Below are 27,792 nucleotides of genomic sequence, written 5' to 3'. Positions count from 1 at the left end.
TTATATTTTTTTAAATATATTTTACTTTTAACCATCAACCGATTTATTCACTTAACTCAGCACAGCGTTTGTCAGTCGCTGCAGCCTTCAAGAGATAGTAAATTAGCTCACAGCCCGCATATTTAGAGTTACAGCGCATATTGCTGAAGTATTCGCCGCACCAGTGGCAAATTGTGCTCCTGCCAGCGAATCTGCTCTTCCACTCGACTGTTAATGTTCGCAGCAAAACTCGAAGAAACGGGCAAAATCATCATCATCTGGCGCAGTCGTTCGGCATTCAGTTGATCAACGATCCGATCGGCAAGTTTGTTCAAGAGCTTCTCCATGCTTCGTTTGCTGCCGAAACTAAAATTAGAATATCCTGTAACTATATTGATCGGCTTGAATTGTAATCTACTGCAAAACTTACATATCATCCAGATGGGCCTGCTCTCGTGATAGAAGATCGAAAATCGAGACGATCCAACTACCGCTCTGTTCAGCAACAGCCTCTAAGAATTGGTCGACCTTCTGATTCTGCTCCACCAAAAACGCCATTACGCGTTCCTGCTCTTCGCGACTGCCGACGCAAGCCAGCGAATCCATGAGGTACCTTCTACTACGCGCGTCGTCTTCTACTTCGAACGCTTCGGTAAGCTTGTCCACGTCGACGCCTTTCGCCGTTCGCAGTGCATGGCAGAATAGCTTCTGTTCGGCTTCCGAGCGTATTGTCAACGTGGTCCTCTGCTGTAGGACGTTCAATTTGCTCATGGCTTGCTCCAGACATGCCTGTTGACCGATACGGCACGCAAGATCGACCGCGATCAGTTGAGCGTCGTAATCGTTGGTGTGGTGGTGTTTGCGCTTCTCGGTACCATAGTCTGCGTAAAGAGTGTCTATCAACTCCAAAAGGTACTTCCGGAACAGATCCAGAGCTTCCGGATCCACTGTTAACATTTTCTCCAGCTCCAGGATATTCCGATATGCAGACTTCCATGCGAAAAAGTCCGTATTGTTGCGGAGATGATCCAGGATTTGGAATGCCGTATCATGGCTTAACAGCCCGGCATTGGCTAAATTCATGGAATCGTCGATCAGCTGTCCTCTGATTACGGCATCAAACGACGTTGGATTTGATCTCAACCTATCTATAATATTATTCCACGTCTGCTGATCATAATTAACACGGTAGTATCCAGTTTGGGCTGGATTAATCAGAAATACGTCATCTTGTTGGATAGAAATCTTGTGGGTCACCTGCTTCGATCCTTGGGGAATCCAGAACAGCGGACTCTTCTCGTACCAACCCCCACTACTGTTGGTGTACATGAAAATGGGAATCCACCAAGTCTGATTATTCTCCGTTGATTGAGTGGTTGAAAAGAACCGCTTCTGCTCGAAAAGCACATCATCGGTTCCAGTCTGACGGGTAATTGTCACGACTGGTGCACCTGGCTGGTTGGACCATGATTCCATGATCATTGTCATGGATGCATTTGCTGGCAGCATTCCATCTTCTGCCGCTGCTTTTTGAAGACTATCGAAGAGATTCTGCGGCACCACAACAGAGTTTTGACTGGAGGGAAATGTATTTATGTAAATTTTTGCGCGCTACCTTGTTAAGATTTCAACTTACTGCTGTTTGATGTAGTGCTTCAGGCCTTTAACGAATGTCGCTTCACCCAGTGCATAATGCATCATTCTGAGAACACTTCCTGCTGCAAAAAACAAACATAAATGATTTCATCGTTTTGTTGAAGATCATTCCACTTACATTTCTCGTATGCAATCCGGTCGAAGAGGCGATTAGTTTCCGGAACCGTCTCCACGTAGTGAGTCATCGATCGAATGGTTGCACTGGCATCTGCCGAAAGAGCGGTCTGTAGCGCTCCGCTGGAAAAGCGTTGCTTGATCAGCAAATGCGGATGCGTTCGATCAGCCAGATAATACTCGTACAGTGTGGCAAATCCTTCGTTTAGCCACAGGTAAGACCACCACTTGGGTGCCATCAGATTGCCGAAAAACTGGTGGGCAAACTCGTGCGCGATGATGGTAGAAACGGATCGCCGACTGTTGTCGTTGGAAGACTCGGTGATTAGGAAGTACGACTCTCGGTATGTTACCAGGCCCCAGTTCTCCATAGCGCCGGCAGCGAAGTCGTTGTTTGGAATGCCAACGCTATCGATTTTGCTCATCTCATACGGATGATCGAAGTACATTTGCAGTTCATCAATGAGCTTGACGGAGGCATCCAGTGAGAAGGACAGTTGACTAGCATGTGTTGGACGGGACATCGATTGGACGGTTATTTTCTTCATGTAGTTGGCAAAGTCACGCTTCACGGTGTAATCCGACACTAGGAAGGCCAGCAGGTAGGTTTGCATCCGAGGGGTTCTTTGGAAGGTCACCAGTTTTTTGCCTTCGGGGCTGAAAATAAGTTAGTGTGTATACGAGCAGATTTAGTCTTCAGAACGTTACGCGATTTCAGAGAACTTATTCGAAAAATATATCGTCAATGTATGTATTGAGCATTTTCTTTTTATGGTAACAAAGACGCCAACATCCTAAGTCAATGATCATTAACACTAGGAGCCCCGGAATCAAATATCAGCTGTACTCAGCCCTGTCGTCGTAAAATTTTAGCTTCTTAGTCATCCCCTTTTGAGGAGGGCGTTGCTATAGCCCAGAGGGCGGTTTTACTCCCAGGCGTTAAAGAGGGAGTCTCACAAGAAAATTGTATCAAATTAATATATATTCCAAACATATGAGAACTAATATGCATTTGCACGTGTTTAGTTTGTGTTCATGCTCATTCCAATTAATATATCGGAATATCTTTAAAACCAGGGACAAATGTTCAAAGTTCACATAGATTTTCAAAATGGAGAGTATTTGCTTCAAGTCAATTTGTATGTCATTTCAACATGATAAGTATCGTCATACTAAATAACTCATACTTTTGCTTAAAATCAAGATGGCGTCATAATACAAAATAACCACCAGGAAAGAACTAGCAATTGATTAAGATTACTAATTACTTTGTTGTACGAAATAAATTTAGAAAATCGTTCATTTCCTACGGCTAATACCATTACTCACCTAGTTTTTGCAGCTGTTCTAACTCAGTTTTTTCTTAGGAATGTTTCAAATATGACGTCCATCATTTTTCAGGATTTCTAGACCCCCCACCCCCTCACGGTTTTTCCAATACCTAATACATGCACTGTTACACTTTCGTAGACCACCCTTTTCCCTCAAATGATGGATGTCATATTTAGGTGACCCCTTAGTAAGCTTTTTGATGGTGACCACAAAATTAAAAACGATTGGTGCATGAATGGTGAAATTATTTTTTCTGTTGAAATACAAGATGACCAAATTTAAAATGACCAAAATTATTGCATATGAAAGCTACATACTTTCTCAGTTTAATTTGTGTTTTACGATTTATGAAAAGAAAAAAAAAGTAAAGAAATACCTGAAATATATAAAAAATGAGCTTCTCTTCAAACTTCTAGCGTAAGAGAGATCCACTAATATGCCTGCTTCCCCCTGACGAGATTTCCGAACAAACAATTTCGCCAGAGATGTCATTGATTGAAATTAATACGCCTCAAAATGCGGCTTATGTGGAATTGCTGAACAGATTTGCCTGCAGTTCTTATGGGAAAGGCTGACGATGAAATCGAGGATGCAGGCAATAGTCACAATTACATGAGATATTTGAAATATTGTAAAAATGTTTCTCAAAAGTTATATTTGACAGACAAAAGTTGATATTAGACAGGATTGAGCAGCGCATAAATTTAACAAACATTTAGTTTGTCTGCGTATGTCCGAGAAAATTACAAATGAATCGCGGCATCGGCTTAGACTGCTGAAAATACGTTAATTCCCTTATATTACTTTATATAAAAAATATAATCGAAAAATTAGGTTCACGAACAAATGCTCAAGGTGTCTTAAAGCAGGAAATCTAGAAAGTTTGAACCTTATTTTTGGATTAAACAAGAGGTTCGAACTTCAGACAAATATATCGCTCTTGAAGTGATACAAAAGTGCAAATAAATTAACAATTGCCCTGGATTTCAAAATATCACGCTATTGTTTATTATAATAGTTTGGCGTTGGATCTATTAAAGGATTTTAGAATTGTTAATTATTCACTACAGCAGGTTTTCAAACCGTTTTTGATGAGTACTTGATAATGAATTTTCATCACTATCGCATGAAAAATATTGGCCCAAAATGAACAAGAATACGAAATGATGTTTTTTCTGCTTCAAAATTCCATGTATCTCATCATACTTTAAGAGTTACTAGAGATGATTCGATCGATATTGTTTCATGCTGTCGCAATTTTAACATATTTTTTCTTTTCACACCTAAGGCATATCAGAATTTCAGAATTCAGTGGTGACAAGGGGTCGTACAGCTCGGACATTTCAATTGATTTTCTACAGTGCGTTAATTTGCTCCTGATTACTCCATAGTGTTTATACAGCTTGACAATATCGATTGGTGTCCTACAGAGCGTAAAATTGTGCCTGATCTATGTGGATTATGATCAAATTTCTGCAGGGCGTTGATGAAGCTTTGAATTTTAAATTATTGTTCTACAGGGAATTAAGATGAGCTATCTGAGACAATATCAAATTACTCCAGTGCGTTAATACAGCTCGGGTTAATTTCGATTGATGTCATAGAGGGCGTTAAGATGCAGCTGAACTAAAATTTACTCCAAAGCATTCATACAGCTTGACAATTTTGATTAATACCATACAGGGCGTTGATATGCATATGATCTTTGTGAATTAGGTGAATATACTTCAGAGCATTGAAAAAGTTTGGAATTTTTAATTGATGCCCTACAGGACTATGAGATGCAGCCGATCTACGTATAATAAAGTCAAATTACTCCAGAACGTTGATACTGCTTGGAATTTTCAGCTTATATTCTACAAGTCTGACCTAAATGAGACATGGTCAAACTCCATGGCGTTAATGAAGCTAAACAATTTTGATTGATGCCATAATGGGCGTTAATATGCAGCTGATCTAGGTAGGATAAGGTCACATTACTCCAGGGCCTTGATACAGCTTGAAATTTTCAATTGATACAGGGTGTTTAGATGCACATGGTCTACATATGACAATGTCAGATTACTCTAATGCGTACCGTCAGACGGGGCTACTTTTGATTCCAGGGGCTACTTTGGACACTCACGTTGTGGATTTATTTCCAGCATAAATATTAATCTGAGGCATTTTGTGTCTTCAGCACTTTTATTAACCAATTTTTGTTCAACAATCAGGCATGAATATTTTTTGGAACAACATCAACAATAACAGGATAAACAAGAAAATATACCAAAAAAGTCCAAACAAATATTCACAAGCTACAAAACATTTGCTTTGTAAACATTGTATGAATTTTCCACATATCGTGGAAAGTTGTTGGGAACATCACAAAACTATCAAATCGTCATGGTTCAAAGAAATTTGTGATAAATTTATGTTGAAAGTTGTTTTTTATAAAAATAAATGATCAAATGTCTTAATTTTACGACTCATATTTAATTATAAAGTGTTGGTTTCTATATTTTACAACACAATAAAAAAATAAACAAAGGATTAAGAAAAGTAAATAATTGTAAACATACAGAGCCTGCTTCTTATGAGCACTTCCACAGTTATTAACTGAGAGCTTACTATGCCAATGACCAATTTTGCATGCGTATATCGTGCGGCACGTACGAAGATACTCGTAGTCGAGAAAATTTCCAACCCCAAAAGATCCTCGACCGGTGGGATTCGAACCCACGACCCTCAGCTTGGTCTTGCTGAATAGCTGCGCGTTTACCGCTACGGCTATCTGGGCCCTTCTTCTACATATCGTTCATATAACATTAAGAATCAGAACGAATATTTCTGTACAAAGCTAATTATTCATCGCAGTACTTGGTAATTACCAGGGTTCTGAATTTTCGTATCAATGATGCGAAATCTACGATTTTTCGCACGTAAGGAGAATGCTTTTTTCGCTTCCTCGCGTGAACATCTTTTATCGCTCACACTAATTTTCCCTGGAGCTACGATGGTGGATAACCGAAAATCACTCCACTCTGTGGATAATTTGATTTTCACTCCATCATATTTTCGCTCACCAACTGCTCCGGAGAATTATCACTATGTGGATAAACAAAAACTAATGCCGGCGATGGGATTCGAACCTAGAACATTGCTTAAAACAACCGCGATGCGTGCACGCTAACCATGCTACCACACCAACTTGACGAAAGGAGTGGTTAATTTGGTGCATAAAAGCAACTGCTGCTCGTGGCGATGGATACAGGAAAAAATCTCCATGGATCGGAGAAAGAGAAAACAAACTTCTCGCAGCTGCGGAAATGTGCAATTATCTATTTTCGCTTTGTTTTGTGGACGGATAAAATCCCAAGGCAGCTGATCGCTGAAAATTGCTGTGAGGGATAAATCCATTATCGTGAGAGTGAGTGAGAATTCGGAAGCCTGGTAATTACACAATTCGTTTGCATCAACTTGAACAATCAAGCATAAGTCGCTATTTATTAGCTGACATTTAAAACGAAGTAAACATATCATCATGCAAACTAAAAATTGTGAATAGCATGTTTTTGTAAAAAGTATTGTATAGGTATGTGTAGTTTTTTCAAGCTTTACAATTTTCTAAATTATGTATATCATTGAAAAACATTCGAAAACATCACTATGAACGATAATCAATAGAATCAGTTTGAAATTTATGATGAAAAATCATTTCACTATCAAAACGTATTAATTTCTAAAAGTGTCCAAAGTAGCCCCTTTTTTTGTCTTGAAGGACACATTTTTTTCGCTATTCAAGCAACTTTTTTTTATTTATTGATGGATTTGCCTCATATTTTGCACATTGGTTACTTACAAATACAACTTAAATATGCGCAAAAATTATCGAAATATATTCATTATTCACAGAGCTACAAATCCTCAAAGTTGAAGAATGTGGAAATAATGTCAAAAGAAGCCCCGTTTGACGGTATTAGCTTGTATTTTACAACTGATATCCTTCAGGGCGTTAAGATGCACCTAATCTTCTTGAAATAAGATCAAATTACTTCAGAACGTCGATACAGCTTGGAATTTTTAATTGATTTGGGGCGTTAAGGCGCACTTTATCTACATAGGATAAGGTCAAATTTGTCGTAGGTACCACTTAGAGTTTGCAATTGATCTTAATCAGGGCGTTAAGATGCAGCTGATCCACATAACACAAGGTCAAATAATTTCACTGTGTTGAAGCAGCATGGAAATTTCGATTGATTTTCCAAAGCGGTTTTTAGCTCCTCTAGATCTTGCAAAGATATAGGTGAAATAAAGTCAAATAACTCAAGGGCGTTGATATAGCTTATCAATTTTAATTGATGTAGGACCAATTTTAATTTGATACAGGACGTTCAAATACACCTGATCTATTTGGAATACTGTCAAATTTCTCTTGGGTCAATTGTTAAGATGCACAATCGACATAGGATAAGGACAAATTACTCCAGGGCGTTGATACAGCAATATATTCATTAAATGATGTCCTACAGGGCGTTAAGATACAGCTCATCTATTTGAGGCAAAATCAAATTACTTCAGAGCGTTGAATATCTCGATTGATGTTATACAAGGCTATGAGGTGCGCATGATCTACATGGGATAAAGTCGAATGACCGTAGGGGTTTGATACAAGCAAGACTTGCTTTAGGGCGTAAAGATGCTTCAGATCTCGCCAGGATCTTTGTGGACTCTTACTCCAGGGCGTTGATACAGCTTGGAATTATCAAATTAAGTCCTAAAGGGCGGTCACATGTACCTCATCTGCATGGAAAAAGGTGAAATTAATCCAGGGCGTTGATCTAGCTTAGAGTTTACAATTAATGTTCTACAGGATGTTGAGGCAAAGTAGCCCGTCATTCGTTTTGGCAGTAATGATGACTTTACAACGTGCAATTTCAAAGTGAAAAAACTCATTCTTGGTAGTTTATATTGACTTGAAAAAATATCACTGTACGCGCCAACATACATATAGTATGCTGATACTTTTTCAGTTGTGTTAACGCAAAACCAACTGATTTTGTTTTATTCGAAATCGTGAGATGAATTAGCAACAATCATCAACAGCGCGTACAAATTTCAATGATGGCCTACTTCGCCTTAAGTCGTATTTGATATACATGGAATAAGCTAAAATTACTCTAAGGTGTATCAACGCCCTGGAGCACGTAGGTTTCGATTGATTTTCTACAGAGCGTTCAGATGCTCTACATCTCGCAAAAGTCTGTGTGGAATAAAGCCGAATTTTTCCAGGGCGTTAATAAAGCTAAGAAGTTTCATTTGATGTCCTACAAAGCGTCAAGATGCACCTGATCTACATGAAATAAGATCAAATTACTCCAGGACTTTAATACAGCATGAAAATTTCAATTGATTTTCTACAGGGCGTTGTCTTGATCTCGCAAAGATCTATGTAAAATAAAGTCAAGCTACTCCAGGGCGTCGACACGGATGGATCGATTTATGCCATACAGGGCATTGAGTTGCACCTGATCTACGTAGAGCAACGTCAAAATACTTAGGGCGTTGATACAACTAGGAATTGATGTCTTCAGACCGTTAAGATGCACCTGATCTACATAGAATAAAGTCAAACTACTCCAGGGCGTTAATATAGCTTGTAATTATTAAATAATATCCTACAGGGCGTTAAACGCAACTGAACTAATTGGTCAATTTACTCTAGGGCATAGGTTCCCAAACTTTTTGGATGCGCGACCCACCCAGCCATCATGCGTCTTCTTCGCGACCCACCAGAGAGAAATTATTGTACAAATGAGTTATTTATTGTAACTTTCATTGTCTTTCGATACTTTGTCTATAATTAATGACAAGGCGCGATAAACATGCTCAAAATCAGTTGAAAGTTTTAGTTTGAGTTGGAGTTTTAGAAGAATGAAATGTTTGAAAGTCGTTAGTTTTCATTCTTTTCTTACTTTACCGTCGAAATAAACTACTTTTTAACGAGAGGTTAATAGAAATTTAAAGAATATTTAATTTTAAAGGACTAATTATCATATACAATCATTTTTTTGCCAAAAAACTAAACAACTTTTACAATTAAATCACAATTATTTTAAGAACGTGATAATGTTTTTAGCCTGCTATCAGTATACAATTTCCAAGCTGGACATTTCAGTATAACAGCAATTTTACGATATTTATTTTTTTGTTGAAGTTTCCAAATATACTTTTAATAATTGGAAATTTGTTTCGACCTGACAACTTTGACAGAAAAAGTTAAGATGTGTCCACTGACCTAAATAAAATCTATGAATATAAAGATTTTTATGAAGTGCCAACATTCAAAACGAAGAAAATAGATAGAAAATATGATTTTTTTTCGCGACCCACCAGAGACTACCTTACGACCCCCCTGGGGGTCGCGACCCACAGTTTGGGAAACTATGCTCTAGGGCGTTGATACAGCTTGACAATTTCGATTGATGTTACACAGGGCGTTTAGTTGCACCTGATCTAAATGCAACAGAGTTAAGTTAATTCAAGTCGATGATACAGCCTGAATTTTCAACTGATGTCCCAAAGGGCGTTAAGGAAAAAAATCGTCGACTAAGCGCGACTAAGCAGGACGACAGGGCTGGCTGTACTTTAAATTTCAATCAGCCATGTGCCACAACGGTTTTCAAAATTTTACCACGTATTTCATTTCCACATTCCGTAGCATAGTATGGCAGGGAAAAAATATCTTTAGGAGTGATCAAATTTCTATTAGAGCAAATAAACCAATATATTTTTTTCGCAGCCTAAAGCGGCATGGGAATCGCGTAAAATTTTACCGTAAATGTAATGATTTAAGGTTTCTCACATTCGAATGACCGAGGATCGTCAATGTATCGCAAGTTGTAACAAGTCTGATAAATGGAAGCAGCGAGCGAGAGCCCCAAAGAGAGAGCGATGATAAAATCCATTTTTCTCGCTTGTTTACCGTTGGGGATAGGTGGTTTTCTTTACTGGCACGATAAACATCCACGAACTTCCAATAGCTTGGAGCGTGTTTAGAGGGGTTTTATCATGCACTACTATCCCCCCAATCTGATCAAAGTTGTAGCAGTATACGATGAACAGTCTCTCATAATGTGCAGCATGTTATGATAGTTACAGAGAGCGATACGTGAGAGATTTTCTCAATTTTCTCTGGATTCAACCCCTGATGTTAAGCAAAAACATATTTCATAATTGCGAAGATCGCGTGTTTCGCATGCCAAAACCTTTAGAGCTCTTGATATGCATGCTAGAGGTTTGGAATCTTCGACAAAGTATTTTGGAATAAGATGCACTATGTGTTGATCCCTTTGGATTTGATCTAGATAATATCTAGTTCTGTTTTATCTCTTGAAAGGAAAGTTCTAGGTCAAAGGGATGTTTTGCAATGTTTTTCAATCATACATTTATGATATTTTTTGACACAAACTTACTTGTAGAATTGCAGAGAACATGCTTGACCTGACATATTTTTATTATTCTCAAAATTTAAATTACTGGGAAAAACTAAGAAATACATATTTTTCTTAATATAAATTTTGGATAACACTCAAAATTTTCCTTCACAAAAACCTACAAAAAAAAAACTAAATTTTCATGCTGCTTGCCTCTAAATTATTTTTTTAGCTTTTCGAAATTGAATGAATATATTTGGATATAAATAGTAATTTTTGGATACACTCAAAATTTCTTCTGCGTATTAATTACGGAAATATATGTTTATTATAATTATTGTCTTTAAATCGATATTCAAATCGATGACATGTAGTTTCTCTACATGATTTGATTGTACAGAAACAGTGCGTATGTTTGAGTAGAAAGTGTAAATAATTGGGATAAAATAGAAATTTTTGATTACTCTCAAAATTTCGTTTACAGAAAAAGCTATTTTTTTGCAACTATTTGCTGTATATACAAGTTTTTTCTAACAATAATTTTAATGTAGAAAACCATTGAACATGTTTGAATAGAAATAGTGATTATTTAAAACACCCAACATTTGTTTGACCCATAAAAGCCCGAAACGAGCCTTGAATTTTCAAATGGCCTTGATCAATTGATTTGAAATAAATTTTAAAGTAAATGCGGTTAGTTGATCTTACAATTCTTGGATTTGACATCCACCCTGACCCCTCCCCCTTTTCTAGGTAACGGAAATAGTGTGGACACGAGGGGTCCATTATTGACCGTTTGAGGTCTCAATATCTCAACATCAAAACATGCTAGAAGGTTGGTTTCTTCGAAAAAGTTTTTCAGCATTCAAGAGCTATCTGGCGATGAATAATTTGGTTAGGAATTTCCCGCTAGGTGGCGCTAGTAACAAATTGTCTTTAATAGCGTGTATTTCAAAATCAAAATTAGCTAGGAGTTGATCTCTTTGGCAAAGCTTTTAAACAGATAAGGGCTATCTGGCGAACAAAAATCTGATTGAGAATTCGTCTGCTTGGTGGCGCTAGTGACAAATTTTATACAATCATCTGTATCTCAAAATCCCTATCAGCTAGTGTCTTCGACAAAGCTGTTCAGTAGATCAAGAGCGGTGAGACCTTTTTACGGTGAGATTGAGAAACCGGCTAGATGGCGCAACTGACATATTTTCTTCAACCGTATCTCAAGATCCTTATCAGCTAGAAGATTGGTGTCTTCGGCAAAGCTGATCAAAGGCTATCTGGTGTTAAAGAGTCTGGTTGGAAATTCATCCGCTAGGTGGCACTAGTTACAAGAAAATTTCTTCCTTCTCTACCTCAATATCCTCATCAGCTAAGAGGTTGGTGCCTTCGGCAAAGATATTCAGCAGATTGAGGGCTATCTGGCGAAGAAAAATCTTAATGAGAATTCATCCACTAGGTGGCGCTAGTGACAAATTTTATTCAATTGTCTGTATCTCAAATCCTTATCAGCTAGAAAATCTCAATCAGAATCTTCACCGCCAGGCAGCCCTTTTTCGGTAAGATTTGACACGATTCTCATGCAGTTTCAGGTAACAAAAAAAATGTATTGATTTAATTGCTATTGGGGAAATGTGAACACCCCTAGGATTTGTTTTCCATTCGTACAAAAGGTGAGGATATGGACATGATATACGTGAAAGAATTTCAAAAATCGGTCCATCTCTGATATATAGTCGATAATCTATATAGATGCTACTAATCCTAGGGCTTCGGTTTACTATTTTGAAAGCAGAGCTCCTAGTGTTAAAAAAATAGAGAAGAATTATTAAGAAGCTCCGAAGGACGAAGCATGCGTGTCATCTGTAGTAGATTGCCAAAAAGTTTCCTCCTTCATACTTGCAAACAAGGAAGATTTCTCCTAATGCTTCCAAAATTCAACTTATAATATTCCCATATAAACCAAAAGCACTTTATTTGAATCCTTCAAGTAGACATTTTGTCACATCGAGAAAGATCCCAATAAATTGGTCAGATTGTAGGATCTTAGTAAGCTAGGTCAATCTTAGTAGTCTTGACCAACTGTAGAGATAGATGATAGAGAATAAATATTCATTAGTATTCAAACCACCAAGCAATCAACACTGGTTTTCTCTCCTACATTTGGCGACGACAGGAAAATTTGGAAAATCGACACCGATGGCTTGGCCAATGATAAGTATAGAGCTCGATGTTGATATAACGGATCACAAGGCTGTCCCCAAGGGGAAAGATACCTGGTATTCTTAGGAATGGTTTCTAATATAAATGTCACTGTGATGGAGATTTTGTGATGCTGCTTTTAGGGATGAAGTACGCTAAATTTTATTTTGCGGAACCCGGAGCAAAAGATCAATTCTGAGACCATGCACTGTGAATTTTGTTAGAACCCGGAATACAGGTGGCGAGACCACTTCATTGAATGTCTGCGTGAATAGAAACGTATAAACCATGGTCGAAAGAAGAGTGGTTGTGATTATTGGAATTGAAGAGGTCATTGAGGTCCTTGATACTCTTATTTCAATAAGCCCTTTCTGGACTGATGGTAATTCTCATAGCAAGAAACCAAGAGTTATGGAATCTGGCAAGTATGCAGGGTGATTCATAATGGAAGGTTGAGCGAAGAATAGTGCAATGATTATAATTTTGAGCAAGACACCTTAAGGATCTTGATTGTATAAGGTTGAGCAAATTATAGGAAAAGCCTGTGTGAAATATTCCGTTACACCATAATTATTGTTGAAATTTGTGATACCCAGTCGTGGGTGTATTTTACAAATACAAAGTCATGTTCCTCTATATAGGTAAGCCCGCTAGTTGCGCCGTTTGTTGAAGATGCCGACGGTCCAACTTCGTTGCGGTGGGAAAAATGGCGAGAGCATTTTTAAGCTTATTTAGCGTGGAAGGACGTAGAGGACCATGAAGAGAAGTTCAAATCCCTTATGCTGTTTGGTGGACCAGATGTGCGGAAAATCATCTCTAAGATTCAGACCGACGAAGAGCACATTCTGGGCAATCGTTATCGAGCTGCGGTGCAATTGCTGGACGAATATTTTGTTCCAAGGGTTTCGAAAACGTACGAACGACAGAAGTTTCGACAGATGCTGCCTAGCCCAAGCGAGAAACTTGACACGTTTGTCATTCGTCTGAAGAAACAAGCAAGCTACTGCGATTTTGGTGACCAGACAGATAGCGTGATAGTAGATCAGGTAAATGCAACAACGAAAAATCAACAGCTCCGACGGAAATGCTTAGAAAAGCACCACACTTTGGATCAATTGTTGGCAGTTGGCCGAACACTTGAGTCTGTGGATCACCAACTCGCTACTTGGGAAATTGAAGCTACCCCCAAACCAGACCTAACAAAACTCCGAACTGATACATGTGACGAATCCATCCTGAAAATCAACACCATTAATATCAACCCCGTATTAAAAATCAACACCGCCCAAGATGTATCCGATGCGATAGTTGTCATCAATCAAACGATCCTGCTTGTCCGGCGAAATCCGAAAAGTGCCGGAGCTGTGGAGTGGTTGGACATTTTGCACGATGCTGTTTCCTGAAAAAGAAGAACACTGGACCAATACAAGCTCCCCAAATGATTAAGAAGAAGCGATTTGTCAGGGAAGTACATGAACAAGTTGCAGATCCAAAAGAAAGTGAAGGTTTTGACCAGTGTTGGCGGTGTACCATTGACTTTCGTTATCGACACTGGTGCTGATGAAGATATCTTGTGCTATGCAGACTGGCAAATACTTAAGCGTGTTGGATTCGAAGCGTATGAGGTGAAAAAAGGCAGCAACAAGATTTTCAACAGTTATGGATCGACCACACCATTAACGGTGCTTGGAGAAGTTCAAACTGACGTTCAATTCAATGAAACTATTCTCAAGACGAAGTTTTACGTGGTCCGCGATGGTAAGTGTTCACTCCTATCCGGGAACACAGCCGTCAAGTTGGGACTGGTGAAGTTTCTGTACGAGATTAACAACGAAGCGTTTCCTTGTATGAAAGGTATGTAATTAATTTTTGTAAATTATTATCAAACATGAAATAAATAAAATATTCAAATTTAAATTACTTAGGAATTTAAGTATGCATATAAATTGATGAAACTGTTCCACCAGTACGTCAAAGCTTACGCAGAATTCCATATCCACCCGAAGAGCAAACACTAAAGAAATTGAGCGAACTTGAAAAACATGATATTATAGAACGGGTGAACGAAGCTTCCGAATGGGTTTCACCCATGCTCATAAAACGCAAATCTTCGGGTGAAGTACGAATAATTGTTGATCTCCGAGAAGCCAATAAAGCTGTAATTCGTGAGATGCATCCTTTGCCAACACTCGAACAAATGTCGAGGAAAATTGATGGAAACAATTTTTTTACAAAGCTTGATATTAAGCAAGCTTTTCATCAAGTTATGCTGAAAGAAGATTGTCGCTACAGCACAACATTTATATCTCCAATCGGGTTGATGAGGTATAAGCGACTAATGTTTGGGCTATCAGCTGCTCCAGAATTGTTTCAAAAAGTTATGGATATGATATTCGCCAATTTTCCATGGCTTATCGTGTTCATCGATGATGTGTTGATACCTGCAAAAGATGATGGAGAACTAATGTCTCGAACAAAATTAGTTTATGGACGCCTGCGTCAATATAACGTTTTGCTGAATTTAGACAAAGTGGAGTCTGGCGTTAAAGAAACCGATTTCCTTGGATACCACATTTCTGAACAAGGTATTTCTGTATCACGAACAAAGCTGGAAGCAATTGCTAAAATGGAAAGACCTAAATCAGCTGAAGAACTACGGAGTTTTTTTTTTGGGACTGATCAATTTTGTTGATCGATATATACCTCATCTATCAACTATAACATATTCTCTTAATCTGCTGACAAGAAAAGGAACTCCGTTTATTTGGGAATCTGAACACCAAGAAAAGTTTAATCAGCTAAAACAGATCTTACTCAGAGACGGAATAATTGGATACTACAACCCAAATGATGAAACTTTTGTCATCGCGGATGGTAGTCCTGTAGGACTTGGTGCTGTATTAGTGCAACGTGGAACATCAGGAGAAGATCGTATTATTTGCTTTGCTTCCAAAACTTTAACAGCCACAAAACAAAGATATGCACAAACAGAACGAGAAGCATTAGCACTCGTTTGGGCATGTGAAAAGTTTCACTACTATCTTTACGGAAAATTCTTCTGGCTAGTGACTGATCATAAACCACTAGTTGCCATTTTTGGAGAAAGAGTTAAGCCTTCTCCACGAATAGAAAGATGAAAACTACCAGGTAAAAGCAATATAGCCGATCCACTATCTAGATTATGTCAATCTGCACCAGAACAAGGAAACTCTTTCGACGAAGAATCGGAAAGAATCATCAGGGCGGTTGCTGATAGTTCTTGTCCTATATAAATTTCTGTTGATCAAATTGTTGCTGCCACAAAAACAGACATAGAACTGCAAGAGATAATCAAATGATTACCTTTCCATCCAAGACGATGGCCTAAGAGCTTACACCGGTATAAGAAGATAGCTGATAGCCTAACTAGCAATGGTGACTTATTAATGAAGGATCAAAGAATTGTGATACCAAGATGTCTCCAGACTCAAATATTGCAACTGGCACACAACCCCCACCTAGGAATATCATCCATGAAAAGAAGATTGAGAACCAAAGTATGGTGGACCCGAATGGATCAAATGGTAGATGATTTCGTTCATAATTGCACGGAATGTATGCTTGTCTCAGCTCCAGATACAGAACTGATTTCTAGAATAGAAATTCCAAACGGGCCATGGAAGAAGGTTGCTATTGATTTTACCGAAGTTGTAAATGGAATACATCTTTTGGTTATCACAGACTATTTTTCCAGGTAAATTATTTAAAGAAGCTTATAAATATTTATTTACTTAATGCATATTCTTCAGATATCTCGAAACTGTCATTGTGTCATCAATGACAGCAAAGAACACGATAACTAAGCTACTTGAAGTATTTGCTCGATTTGGTTATCCAGAACATCTTGTGTGTGATAATGGTCAACCATTTTCTTCGGAAGAATTTTCGGAATTTTGTCACACAAATGGAATTACGGTATGCCATACTGTACCTTATGCTCCATTTCAAAATGGTTTAGTTGAGAGACAAAATCGTACGTTACTTAAAACAATAAAAATCAGCGTAACCATGGGTCGAGACTGGAAAACTTATTTACAAGACTTCCTACATACTTATCGTGCTACTCCACATGCAGTTACAAATTATTCTCCATCCGAGCTTATGTTCGGCTGGAATATTCGCGACAGACTTCTAGGAGATCGAAGGAAAGTAAACATCAGCCAAGCCATGGATAATGACAAAACGTCTAATGAAAAAGGAAGAGATTATACCATTAAGAAACGACGAGCGAAAATGTCGAACATCGATGTGGGAGATATAGTTGTAATTAAAAACATGATTAAAAAGAATAAGCTGACACCTACATTCAGTCCACAAAAATATGAAGTTGTTCAACGAGAAGGAACAAGATTACATTTGCGAAATATGGATTCTGGTGTTATTTGTAACAGACACGTAAATCACGCAAAGAAACTATTTTGTTTTAATCCGCTTCTACAACAAAATGCAGAATTTCAACAATCCGGTGCATTAGATGAAATATCCAAATCAAGTAAATATGAAGAAAAAGTGCAAGAGACGCGCCGTAAGCGACCAATTGACACGGTAGTCCCATCAACTAGAAAATCAACCAACAGAATCAAACGGAAACCCGAATACCTAGATGATTATGAATTGTACACTTTAAAATCAAATTAAGCATAAGTTTTCTATATTGATAAAAGGGAGAGAATGTAGGATCTTAGTAAGCTAGGTCAATCTTAGTAGTCTTGACCAACTGTAGAGATAGATGATAGAGAATAAATATTCATTAGTATTCAAACCACCAAGCAATCAACACTGGTTTTCTCTCCTACACAGATGAAGTTCAGTAGCTAGGGCTCATGTAAAATAAAAACAACCTTTCAAAAATCACATTGAGTGCATTCAAACCAAATGTAAGTACCGTAAAATGGGGTGAAGTTGATCACTTTTGTGCCATTCTCTTTTATAATTCCTAGTAGGATCCATGTATTATCATCCAAATATTTTTAAAACCTGTACTGGTTGAATGTTTATCGAATTATGCAAACGTATTTTTTTACAAAATAGAAAAAAGTGTACCAGTTATGGCCATAGTGGTTCCCTATTTGGCCATATAGAAAATTTTGTCAACTTTCACATTTAAAATCTTTTTGAATGTTTTAACACCAAGATATATCTTAAATCTAACTTCTACAACACACAAAAATTTTCAAAATTTGAAGGAATTAAAGTAATCACGTACGGCGAAATAGGGAACCACTATGTCCATAACTGTTACACCTACCCTATTACCATAATAATAAAAATATTTTTAAGAACCCATTTTTTTTATTCCGGGGTGAAGTTGATCAATTACTGCGATAGGTTTCCTAAAATAAATCGATATGCTATGCAAAAGATTTGGCACATAACATAAGTGGAACTCGAGCTCAAAAAGTGGCACCCACTTCAATATTTACATGCTGGTATAAGGAAATTGAAATGTCAAAAGAGTTATGCCACCAATGCATTGATCGATATTGTATAGACATTAATCATAGATAACGTATTGACAATTCAAGTGACAATTAGAAGTTCGGCGTCGGCATTCTAATTTAGTGCTTCGCCGACGCATAAGGATTGCCTTCGTCGGCGTAGCACTTCGGTAGAATGCCGGTGATATTTCATTTACTCCAACAAGTTTCCCAATAAATCCCCCGTTCATTCCAACATTAATTCTCTATAGAGATTCTGTCCAATGCCTTTCGAGAAATTCCTTTAGAAAACCCTGCGAAATACTATCCCGTGACTCGATTGATTATTTTGATTATCTTAGCAAATTATCTTGGTACTCTTCTAAAACTTTATCAAGAGTCCTGGCGTTATTTCAGAGATCATTGTTAATACAGAGTGACTTTGAAGCTTCCACTTATTTTATGTGGAAGGGATTCTTTAAAAGTGCCTCATGGTTTTATTTTTCAGAAAAAAATTCTGGACACATTCCTTGAAAAAAAAAAACTTTCAAGGCTTACTTGAAAAAATCTCAAAGTGCACAGGAGGAATTTCTGCAGAAACCTAAGAAGATATCTTTGGAGCAATTGCTAAAGGTATTTTTAGAAAATCTCTAGTTGCAATCTTATATAAATTCCAAAAGACAGTTTTATAGGGAATCCCTAAAAACTCTTGGCGGCATTTCTGGAGAATTTATTGATTTAAATGCCGGTTTTGACCGGAAACCTTGCAGGATGTCCCAAGGAAATAGATGGATTAATCACTGCATAAAATCTTAGAGAATCTTAGAGAGGACTTTCTTTCACAAAGATTTTTCGGAGGAATTCTGATGATTCCTGAAACAATCTTTGGAGATATTCCATGTCTGTGGTTCTCCTTGAGTAAATCGAAGTTGAATTCTTGAGGCATCCAAAATTGGGAAAATTCGTCAAACTCCTTGAGAAATTTCCGGAGTAATATCTGAATTTTTTATCTGACAAAAAATGCAGATAGAATTCCTAGAGAAAATTAAGTTATTCCAAAAATGTGTCAGGTCTTGAACAGTCTGCTCTGAAACTATGAAGAATAAATCTCTTTTCTCATGGCTCTTATAAGGTTTCATTTTTTTCTTGGTTCCTGTTTGGTATCTTGTCGACCACCATATGATTCTTTTTATATCTCCGTTTGCAGGCAAGTGGTCTCTAATTTCCTAGTTTTTAAAGCACTCAGTCTTATCTAGCCCAGTAAAGACGGAAAGCCTTTTTAGTCTTGTGGTAACGACTAAAGGGTAAAATGAAGGGGTTTGGAAGCAAGGGGTGCCAGTGAAAAAAAACTAGTTTTGAGAAAATCTACTTTGAAGTTTTCATTTTATACTAATTGTATTGAGGATTTTGCCCTCTAATAGACTCACACCAAAATTATTTTGTCACACCAAAATATTCTCCCACCATGTTTGCCATATATTGGATTGCGTCATAGCTAACAAAACCAACAAGTAACGCACATGTAACGCATTATGTTGGATTGTACATTGAATGCAAGGTGCGTGCTTCTATGAAAGTGCCATATAAACTGACATGTGAGTATTTATTTTTCCACGTTGAAAATGTGCACGATAATCTATTCCTTAACTAAACGAACAATATGATAGTCAAAAAAACACACATCGACTAAATTGACGCTTACACCCCTTTGTGTTTGAGCCCCTCAAATATAGTCAGTTTAAATCCCCAGTCTAGGATTCCATAGGGTTGAAATTTTTCTAAGTTTCACTGTGCACAAAATATTTGCCAACGTTTGTCCTACCCATGGTTCCAAATTTTGTTTACCATTGGCAATGACAGTTCGGTGTCTTCTATACTATACATATACCACTTGCCAGCAGCTGAAAGTGGGTACAAGTTTTCATCTCGCTTTCGCTTCTAAGTTCCACATATGTTATGTGGAACATGGTATGTTTTTGACCATGTTTACTCAATTTTCTAATGTTTTCCATTGGTTTAAGTACAAAACATATTTTTTTAGATTCTGTCCCACCCCTCGGCTTAAACTCAAATGTTGGGTGAATTATCTTTTCAGTGTCCCTTCCGAAATGTCAGATAGGAACTACTAAAACCCCTTTGGTGTTTTTGTTGATGTTCGCTTATCAAACATGATCAAAAGTGTCAAGATTCATTCATGGACCCAATTTTCAAATCAAAGTTTGAACATGACATAGCCGTTTTTTGAGCGGGAAAAATTGCTAAAGTAGTTGCAATTACACTGAAAATACATATATATTGTTTTATATAACGAAATCGTTCGTTTGAACTACGAAATTATTCGTTGTTTTCTGCATCATTCGTAAAAAGAGCTAGCATTTTAGTGCATTCGACGAAATGGACTCGTACATCTCACAAAATATACGATATGCTGGGAGGAATACAGAGATTCAAATTGGTGTGCGTACAAGGCTCTGTTTTTACATCAAATTGGTAAATACTGATCAAATGATATAACGAATTTAAAATACTCTCTCGATAATAAAGGTTTATCATTAATGAAGTATTTCGAAGTCAATATATCTATGGATAGCTTTCTACCAACTTGATGTGAAAACAGTTCCCTGTACAAATATGAGTTTGAGGCACTGTTTAAGGGGTCATGCACAAATTATGTCACGCTCCAAGGGAGGGGGAGGTGGACAAGCCAAGCGTGACAAGCCTTACAAAATTTTTAGAGGGTTCATACAAAAAGTGCGACAAAGGGGGAGGAGGGGGTCGAAAAAGTTGGAATTTAGCGTGACATATTTTGTGTACCATCCCTGAGGGGCCGTCCATAAATGACGTAGCATTTTTTCACAGATTTTTACACCCTCCTTCCCCCTCGTAGCATTTAGTCACAAATTTAGTCACAAATGCTTAGAAAATACGTAGCATGTCAAGTAACCACCCCCCCCCTAATTTTTTTATTTGTTTTCCTGTTTAAGTTAAATAGTTTTTCTTTCCAGTTCATACAGGTTAAATTTAATTTTTAGTATTTTGTTTTTATAATCATGAAAACCTTAAACAGGATTACAACTGAAAATAGAAAGAAAGAAAAAAATCTTTGTTCAGATTGATAAAACCAACAGTGATGAACATATTTTATAATGCAGTGAACAAAAATTTCGTTAAATTGGAAGTTTTTGTTTAATTACTCGTGCTTAAGAAACCGATTTTAGTGAATATGATCAACCAAATACCTTTATATGGAATAGATCTACGCCATTATTACATGAATTCAAATCCATTCACCAAACAGTGGCAAGATAGAGAAAAAATAATAATTGTAATATTTGGAATGGTAGGAAAATCTTAGCGATATTTATATTTATATATTTCTTCATCTCTATTGATGTTTCAACTAATCCTTTTTATCGTTCCCCATACTGAAATAAACTTACACAACTCATAATTAAGCAATGAAATAATAAAAATGCTCCTTTCCTGTATTAACGAGTGATTTTTAAAACTGAATGATAGGACAGTTCAGATAACACTCGCATTTGATGTCCTCATTTTAATCTATATCGCAATAAATCGATAATTTTAGATCTACTGCAACGCATTACTCATTGAGTAAATGTTTTGTTTTATTATAATAACGTTAATGCTCCAACAGAAAATATAAAAAAAAAAATAACTTAACGGTTAGGTAATTCTATGTCTTGTTGATAAATGGGAAAACATTGTTTTTCAAGTCGATAAAGCATTGATTTTAATTAACTGATTAAACTTTCAATTTGTTTATTTATAAATAAATAAATTAGACATAAATAGAATATACTATTCACATATCTATAAAGCTTTATGAGATCTGTTTTATTACATTTATGAGCAAAATCAAAAAACCTTATAAAATAACCTATCATATTAATGTTTTATTGCATAATCATCATTTAATAACCCAAGTTCAAGAAGTAAACCAAAGAAGTTTGATGAAAAACTGTTTGTCAATTTTTCACCGACATGATTCAAAATGCTACGTCTACTAGTTGCGACCCCTGCCTCCCCCTCGTCACACATCGTCACAAATTCGTGTAGGCCCCCCTCCCCTCTAAAATGCTACGTCATTTATGGACGACCCCTAATGGTTTTTGTTTTTGTTTTCACTTGCACTTTGATCTATTTCGATTCCTGAAACATAAAAATGAAAACACTAGCCCACTTTACTTCAGAGGAATGAAACGGGATCTGTGGGTGCCTCCAATACCAGGCCTTCCGAGCTTGCCTGGGCCTTGCGATAACTTCTTCAGATAGTGGTTAATCATTCCCGGCTTGAGACTTGTAAATACGGCCCGCAAAAAAGTTTTCTTCCCGCTGCAACTTTCCAGTGTGACGTCATCAAACATTAGTTTATTCTACGAAATGTGTCTACACACAAACAAATTTTGTTGTATAATCTACCGAATCCATGGTAGAATTAAGAACTGCACCATCGATTTTCAACCGACTACAAAAATCTGTTAAGTTTACTATAATCTGGTGAAAATCACTGAGCAGTGCAGTAAATTTGACTATGTCCATAGTAGCATCCACTACAAAGCATTGTATTTCAATCCGTGACACCCACCGTACAACACAGTGTGGTCAAAAGTATGATGCTAAACTTCTCAAATCAAGAATGTTTCTAGTCAAAAATACTACAACTCTGGTTAAATCAACAGAACAAATTTTCTTGTGTTGTGATGTTGACTATGTTTTGGTAGAGTTAACAGATTAATGTAGTCGGTTGAAAATCGTTGGTGCAGTTCTTAATTTTACCATGGATTCAGTAGTTTCTACAATAAAATTCATTTCAGTGTACGAAACATTTCGTTGCAGAAAACAACGAATGATTTCGTAGAGCAAACGATCAATTTCGTAATACTAAGCAAATCTCGATTACTTTTTCTAATCGACGTAGATTACTTTCCCATGGTTTGAAGAAAAAAATAAAATGATTGAGAGGAAATAAAACTTTTTGTAGCCACAGACTCTAACCACTCGGCTAAGGAAGGTCCCCTGAAAATTACTCCGTTACCAGTAAAACAAACAGACTTCGTTTCATCTTCGTAAATTGCTTTGAACTCCTAAAATCTAGGCTAGTTACCTTTGATAATGGGCATAGGGTGATATCGAGATGAGGAGGATATCGAGATATGGAGAGTAAAAATGTATGCAGAATGAAGGGACTGAAAAAAATTATCCACATATGGAAAGACATCGAGATGTAGAACATCGCGATGATGAGAGTCGACTGTAAATCTACATTTTGCCATTTTTTTTACGTGTAAGCAGCACGCGTTCAGTTTGGGTTTTCTTTCATTTCCCAACAAAAAACCTGAGAGAGAGAGAAGACAGCTTGCTTAGATTACGAGCTCCCAAAAGTCAAGGGAACCTGTCACCAACTGTCACTGAAAAACCGCACATTCGAAGGGCAGAGCCTGTAAATGCATCAAAATTCAAGTAAATGTATTTAACATTTCTTTGTGTTTTTCGATAGTTTCACATTTTAAAAAGTTGGATAGCTAAACCTAATTGCGTGTTGGCAAACTGATTTGCAGTGTTTATATTCATATCCTTTTTCTTATAGGGTGTCCCAGAAAGTATGGGCACGACTTTACCATACTGCCATTCAGAGACCAATGCAGATAAAAATCTGATTTTTACACATTTTATTCCTTTACTTATCAAGAGTAGATTTTTAATTTTGAGCGATTTTTCCGCTAACTGTTTGTTGATGGTGTTATATTTCTAGAAGCTCTTCTTATCAGTTCTGCACAAATCGCGACTCTATTGTACGAAATTTGTGCTGAGTCATGAAGTACGTACAATAAAAATCTGAAAAAATATATTTATCATTGCCGAAATGATTAGACTACCACATATTTAATGGAAATTATATACTTAGGTATATGAAATGCGAATAGAAACTAATACTCCGATTTCAGCTGTGGTCGGTTTTTTCAAGACTCAAAACCAAGTCCGTTTATATCTAATAAATTATGTAAAAACCTAAAATTTTTGTTGCCCATACAAAATTACAGATATTTGACATAAGTAAATTGGAAATGAAATATTTTTATAATACTGAAAATACCTGTAAAACTATGATTTCGTGAAGTTGTGGAGAGATAATCTTGCGATTTTTTTCGATTTTTACCATTTTTTTTAAATGTGTTCTAGCGGTTTATGGACAAAAGGTCGAAAGACAAAACGTCGAAAGAACAAAAGGTCGAAAGACAAAAGGTCGAAACTGATTTGCTTGGTGGGAAATTTTTCCTTCTTTGAAAAAAAGATTTTCGACCTTTTGTCCTTTCGACCTTTTGTCTTTCGACCTTCTGTCCTTTCGCCTTTTGTTGTTCGACCTTTTGTCATAGATTCGTTCTAGCAAAGCCAAATAAAATTTTAAATAAAAATTATTGTGGAACGTCGTAGATACCAGGGACGAAAATACTCAATCTACCCTCGCCTACATTGATACTTGCTGGGTAGAATCTTCGTTGATTTTTATTAATTTTTATCCTCACCTTGACAACACAACAAAGATTGGCAAAGCGCTTGCGCAAGATTGTCAATTTCGTTTAAACCTGCTGCTACTCAATCGCTTTTTGATAATCGGAAACAAAAAATGATATTCATTCTAACCAGCTTGACTTTTTTACATTCCGCTTCGGGAAGTTGAAATTTTTGCACGAGACATACTAAAGACGCGTCAATATAATCCATTCCGTGCATCGGATCCTTCATTACCCGTATAGCAGCATATTTTTCAATTAATTTGAACCTCATTGATAATCAATTTTCTAAAAATGACACTCTTCTGCTTTTGATAATCAAAAACACCAACGACATACGGGCATCGTTGTTTGTTTTGCCCATCTACTTTTGTGCCATCTTCATTGGTACAATGGTGGTGCGGTTACTTTGATGGTGGCATAAATTAGTGAATTGAGTATAGTGAGCATGATTTTTTTCGTCCCTGGTAGATACTATGTACTTGAACTCACCACATCGAAAGATTTTGAAAAAAAATCATTCATTACTAGTTAATTTCCAACAAAACACAAAAGTAGGGTCTGTGCTGGCTAGATAAGAATTGATTTTCTAAAATCAAAAATTTCAGTGGTAAAGTTTTTTTATTCAAACAAAATTTTCACAAGCGGCATTTAAAATGCCCCAAAGAAAAATACAAAAATATAAAAATATTCATTTGTTTGAAAAAATATTGGTATTCTCGTTGTCAAAATCGTGTCCATACTTTCTGGGACACCCTATAGTGAACAATAAGAAGTGAATATGATTTTGAGTTCATCTGATTGTTGTGCACAACCCAAGAATTATAGAAATAAGTCCAAAAAGGCAAGAAAACATGCCAACAGTCAGAGAGCTGTCTCCTATCTATCAGCAAAAAACTATTGACTAAATGATACATCGAGGTTTTTAATAGAATATAGAGAAATGACACATCTCTTTTATTTATTATTCACACAGTTGAAAACCGGAATTTTCGACACGCGAAACCCGGATTTTCTCCAAATCTATGCGTCGGAGCTACGTCGGGCATGGTGCGCTGGGTAGTCCGTCAGATCCGCTGTCCAGCGCACTATGCCCGACGTTAGGTTCAACCCATAGATTTTGAGAAAAATAAAGAAAGTCATTTCGTCTTTTGAATGCCGTCAAATTATATTTTGTTTGTTTGCCCCAATCAGAGTAGACGTATTTTTGCGAGGAAAAAACTACAAAACTTGAACGAAAAAGATACCGAGTTCCTCCACTCACTAAATTTAAGTGCTTTCAAAATTTTCAAAAGTGGTTCATAGACTACTTTGATGAGATATTAGAATTGAAAACACTGGAGACAGAGAACCTGTCTAGCTATAAATCGGTCAATTTAAGAGCTACAAAATAACTTTTTTTTTGTTAATTTTCTTTAAATTGAATGTTTGATGTCTTTGATGAAGCATGTATGCCATAATTCCTACAAATATGAATGTTGTCTGTTTGAATTATATGATAATGTGGACCACCCTATTTTGAATAACATCAAACAAAGGGCTTAACAAACACAAATAACTTTGTAAAAAACTGTTTGCATCCCAAAGCTCTAAATGCATCTTTCCGCCTGAATCTGTTTTCTGGACCACTCTACAATGTAAGATTGACTCAAGTATTATTTTGTTTTGATTTATGGTTACTTTGTAATTCTGAAACTTAAACGTAACAAAAGTGATAATCAAGTTGGTTCAGAGTGGAATCTAAGTTTGATTACTCTCTCGACTTACGACTATTTGAATATGTATTCGAGAATTTTCATCCAGTGCGAGAAGCGTAAATGAGGAACAAAAGCAAAAATATCGAAAACGCATATCTACGAATTGAGATTCGTGAATCTCACGAATATTGCATAAACTAACCTAATCGCGAAATTCTGTCAAGTACAAATAATTCGTACGGTGAACGAAAATAGCGTAATATGTACGAAATATTGTTTTGCGAAATAGATTTTGGATAAAACACGAAGAGGTATTTTCAGTGTACATGCTCTTTCGTGTTATTAAATAAAAATATTATTTGATTTAAAATGAACGCAATTGAAATCGGACCATAGCTCTCTCCACAGTTTATACATGTGGGTACGGGAATAGTCAACTTTTCCCCACTGATCAACTACACCCCGAATTGCGGTATATAAAATGTCTTCATCCATTTATTAATAGGTAATCGATACCGCCTTAAGAACAAGCTTTAACAAGCTTTTGATATTCAGACAAATTTTCAGGCCAGCCATGTTGTACGCTGTACCAATAAAGACTAGCTGTTGTAATACCAGGAAAAGAGCTCAGTAGAACATTAAAAATAAATTTTTGAATAGTACTAATGAGTTGTACAAATCAACAAATTTTGAAACATTCGAACATATGTCTCCAGTTAACGTCGATACTCACAGTATGGAAATGCTCGCAATCTCGGCATTGGATCTGGCGTGATAATCAATGCCGCAGGCAATTCTTACGTCGAACATGGTCTTGATGCCGGGTTCGTCGTAGCAGGGAAAGGCCGATCTCGCATCGCATGCCTGAAACTGGGTCACTCCTGAATACTTCAGCGTCCCGTCGTCGTCGGTGTAGGACGTCCTGTAGAAGCCGGCCTGATCCGTTCTGTTGATACTGTTCAGAAAATCGATTGCAAGCACCACTCGGCTCCCACTCTTTAGAACATCTGCCGTATACACGACGAGGAATTCCCGCTCATTGTGTAACTCATAATTTATCACTTTCATGGGCAGTTGATTGTCGTTCGTAAGTTCGACATTCACCAAGGTACTTCGCGAACTGTGCAAAACTATTTGCTTCGTGTCCTCCAGAATGTTTATGGCTATCTTCACTGTTCCATTGTAGTCCAAGTCGCCGTTGTGGATTTCGGTGTTGATGAACAAATCGTAATGGGTTGGAATCGTGGTGTTGGGTAGGCGAAAACTTTCGAAAGCTTCACTAATGGGAACACAAATCACTAGCAGTATTACCGCGAGATAGGACAGTTCTTTCCACTTCATGGTTATAGCCCAAACGCTTAACCTTGTCTCCGCTCTGAGCTCGACTAATTCTTGTCGTAACGATCGACGT

General features: G+C 37.0%; 1 protein-coding gene across 1 annotated transcript; it reads right to left on the bottom strand.

The window, feature by feature from the left end:
• Positions 1–27,791, bottom strand: LOC5578897 (aminopeptidase N). The gene is made up of 5 exons (XM_021838124.1): positions 27,115–27,791; positions 1,754–2,406; positions 1,616–1,697; positions 410–1,555; positions 1–345 (listed from the first exon to the last, which is right to left on the bottom strand). The coding sequence occupies exons 1-5, from the start codon at positions 27,720–27,722 to the stop codon at positions 129–131; spliced, it is 2,706 nt and encodes a 901-aa protein (XP_021693816.1). The 5' UTR covers positions 27,723–27,791; the 3' UTR covers positions 1–128.
• Between the last annotated feature and the right edge of the window lies 1 nt (position 27,792).

The sequence above is a fragment of the Aedes aegypti genome, chromosome 1 (genome assembly GCF_002204515.2).
Source record: "Aedes aegypti strain LVP_AGWG chromosome 1, AaegL5.0 Primary Assembly, whole genome shotgun sequence".
Classification (NCBI taxonomy): domain Eukaryota; kingdom Metazoa; phylum Arthropoda; class Insecta; order Diptera; family Culicidae; genus Aedes; species Aedes aegypti.
Note: the sequence above shows the minus strand (reverse complement) of the source record. Positions and strands in the feature narration are given on the sequence as shown.

What these genes read in the sequence shown, in the direction of transcription:
- LOC5578897 (XM_021838124.1), bottom strand. Translation starts at nt 27,722, where the DNA reads ATGAAGTGGAAAGAACTGTCCTATCTCGCGGTAATACTGCTAGTGATT. An exon ending in CCGGATTGCATACGAGAAAT is followed by an intron (nt 1,698 to 1,753) that starts GTAAGTGGAATG and finishes TGTTTTTTGCAG; the next exon opens with CAGGAAGTGTTCTCAGAATG. An exon ending in CAGGCCCATCTGGATGATAT is followed by an intron (nt 346 to 409) that starts GTAAGTTTTGCA and finishes TTCTAATTTTAG; the next exon opens with TTTCGGCAGCAAACGAAGCA.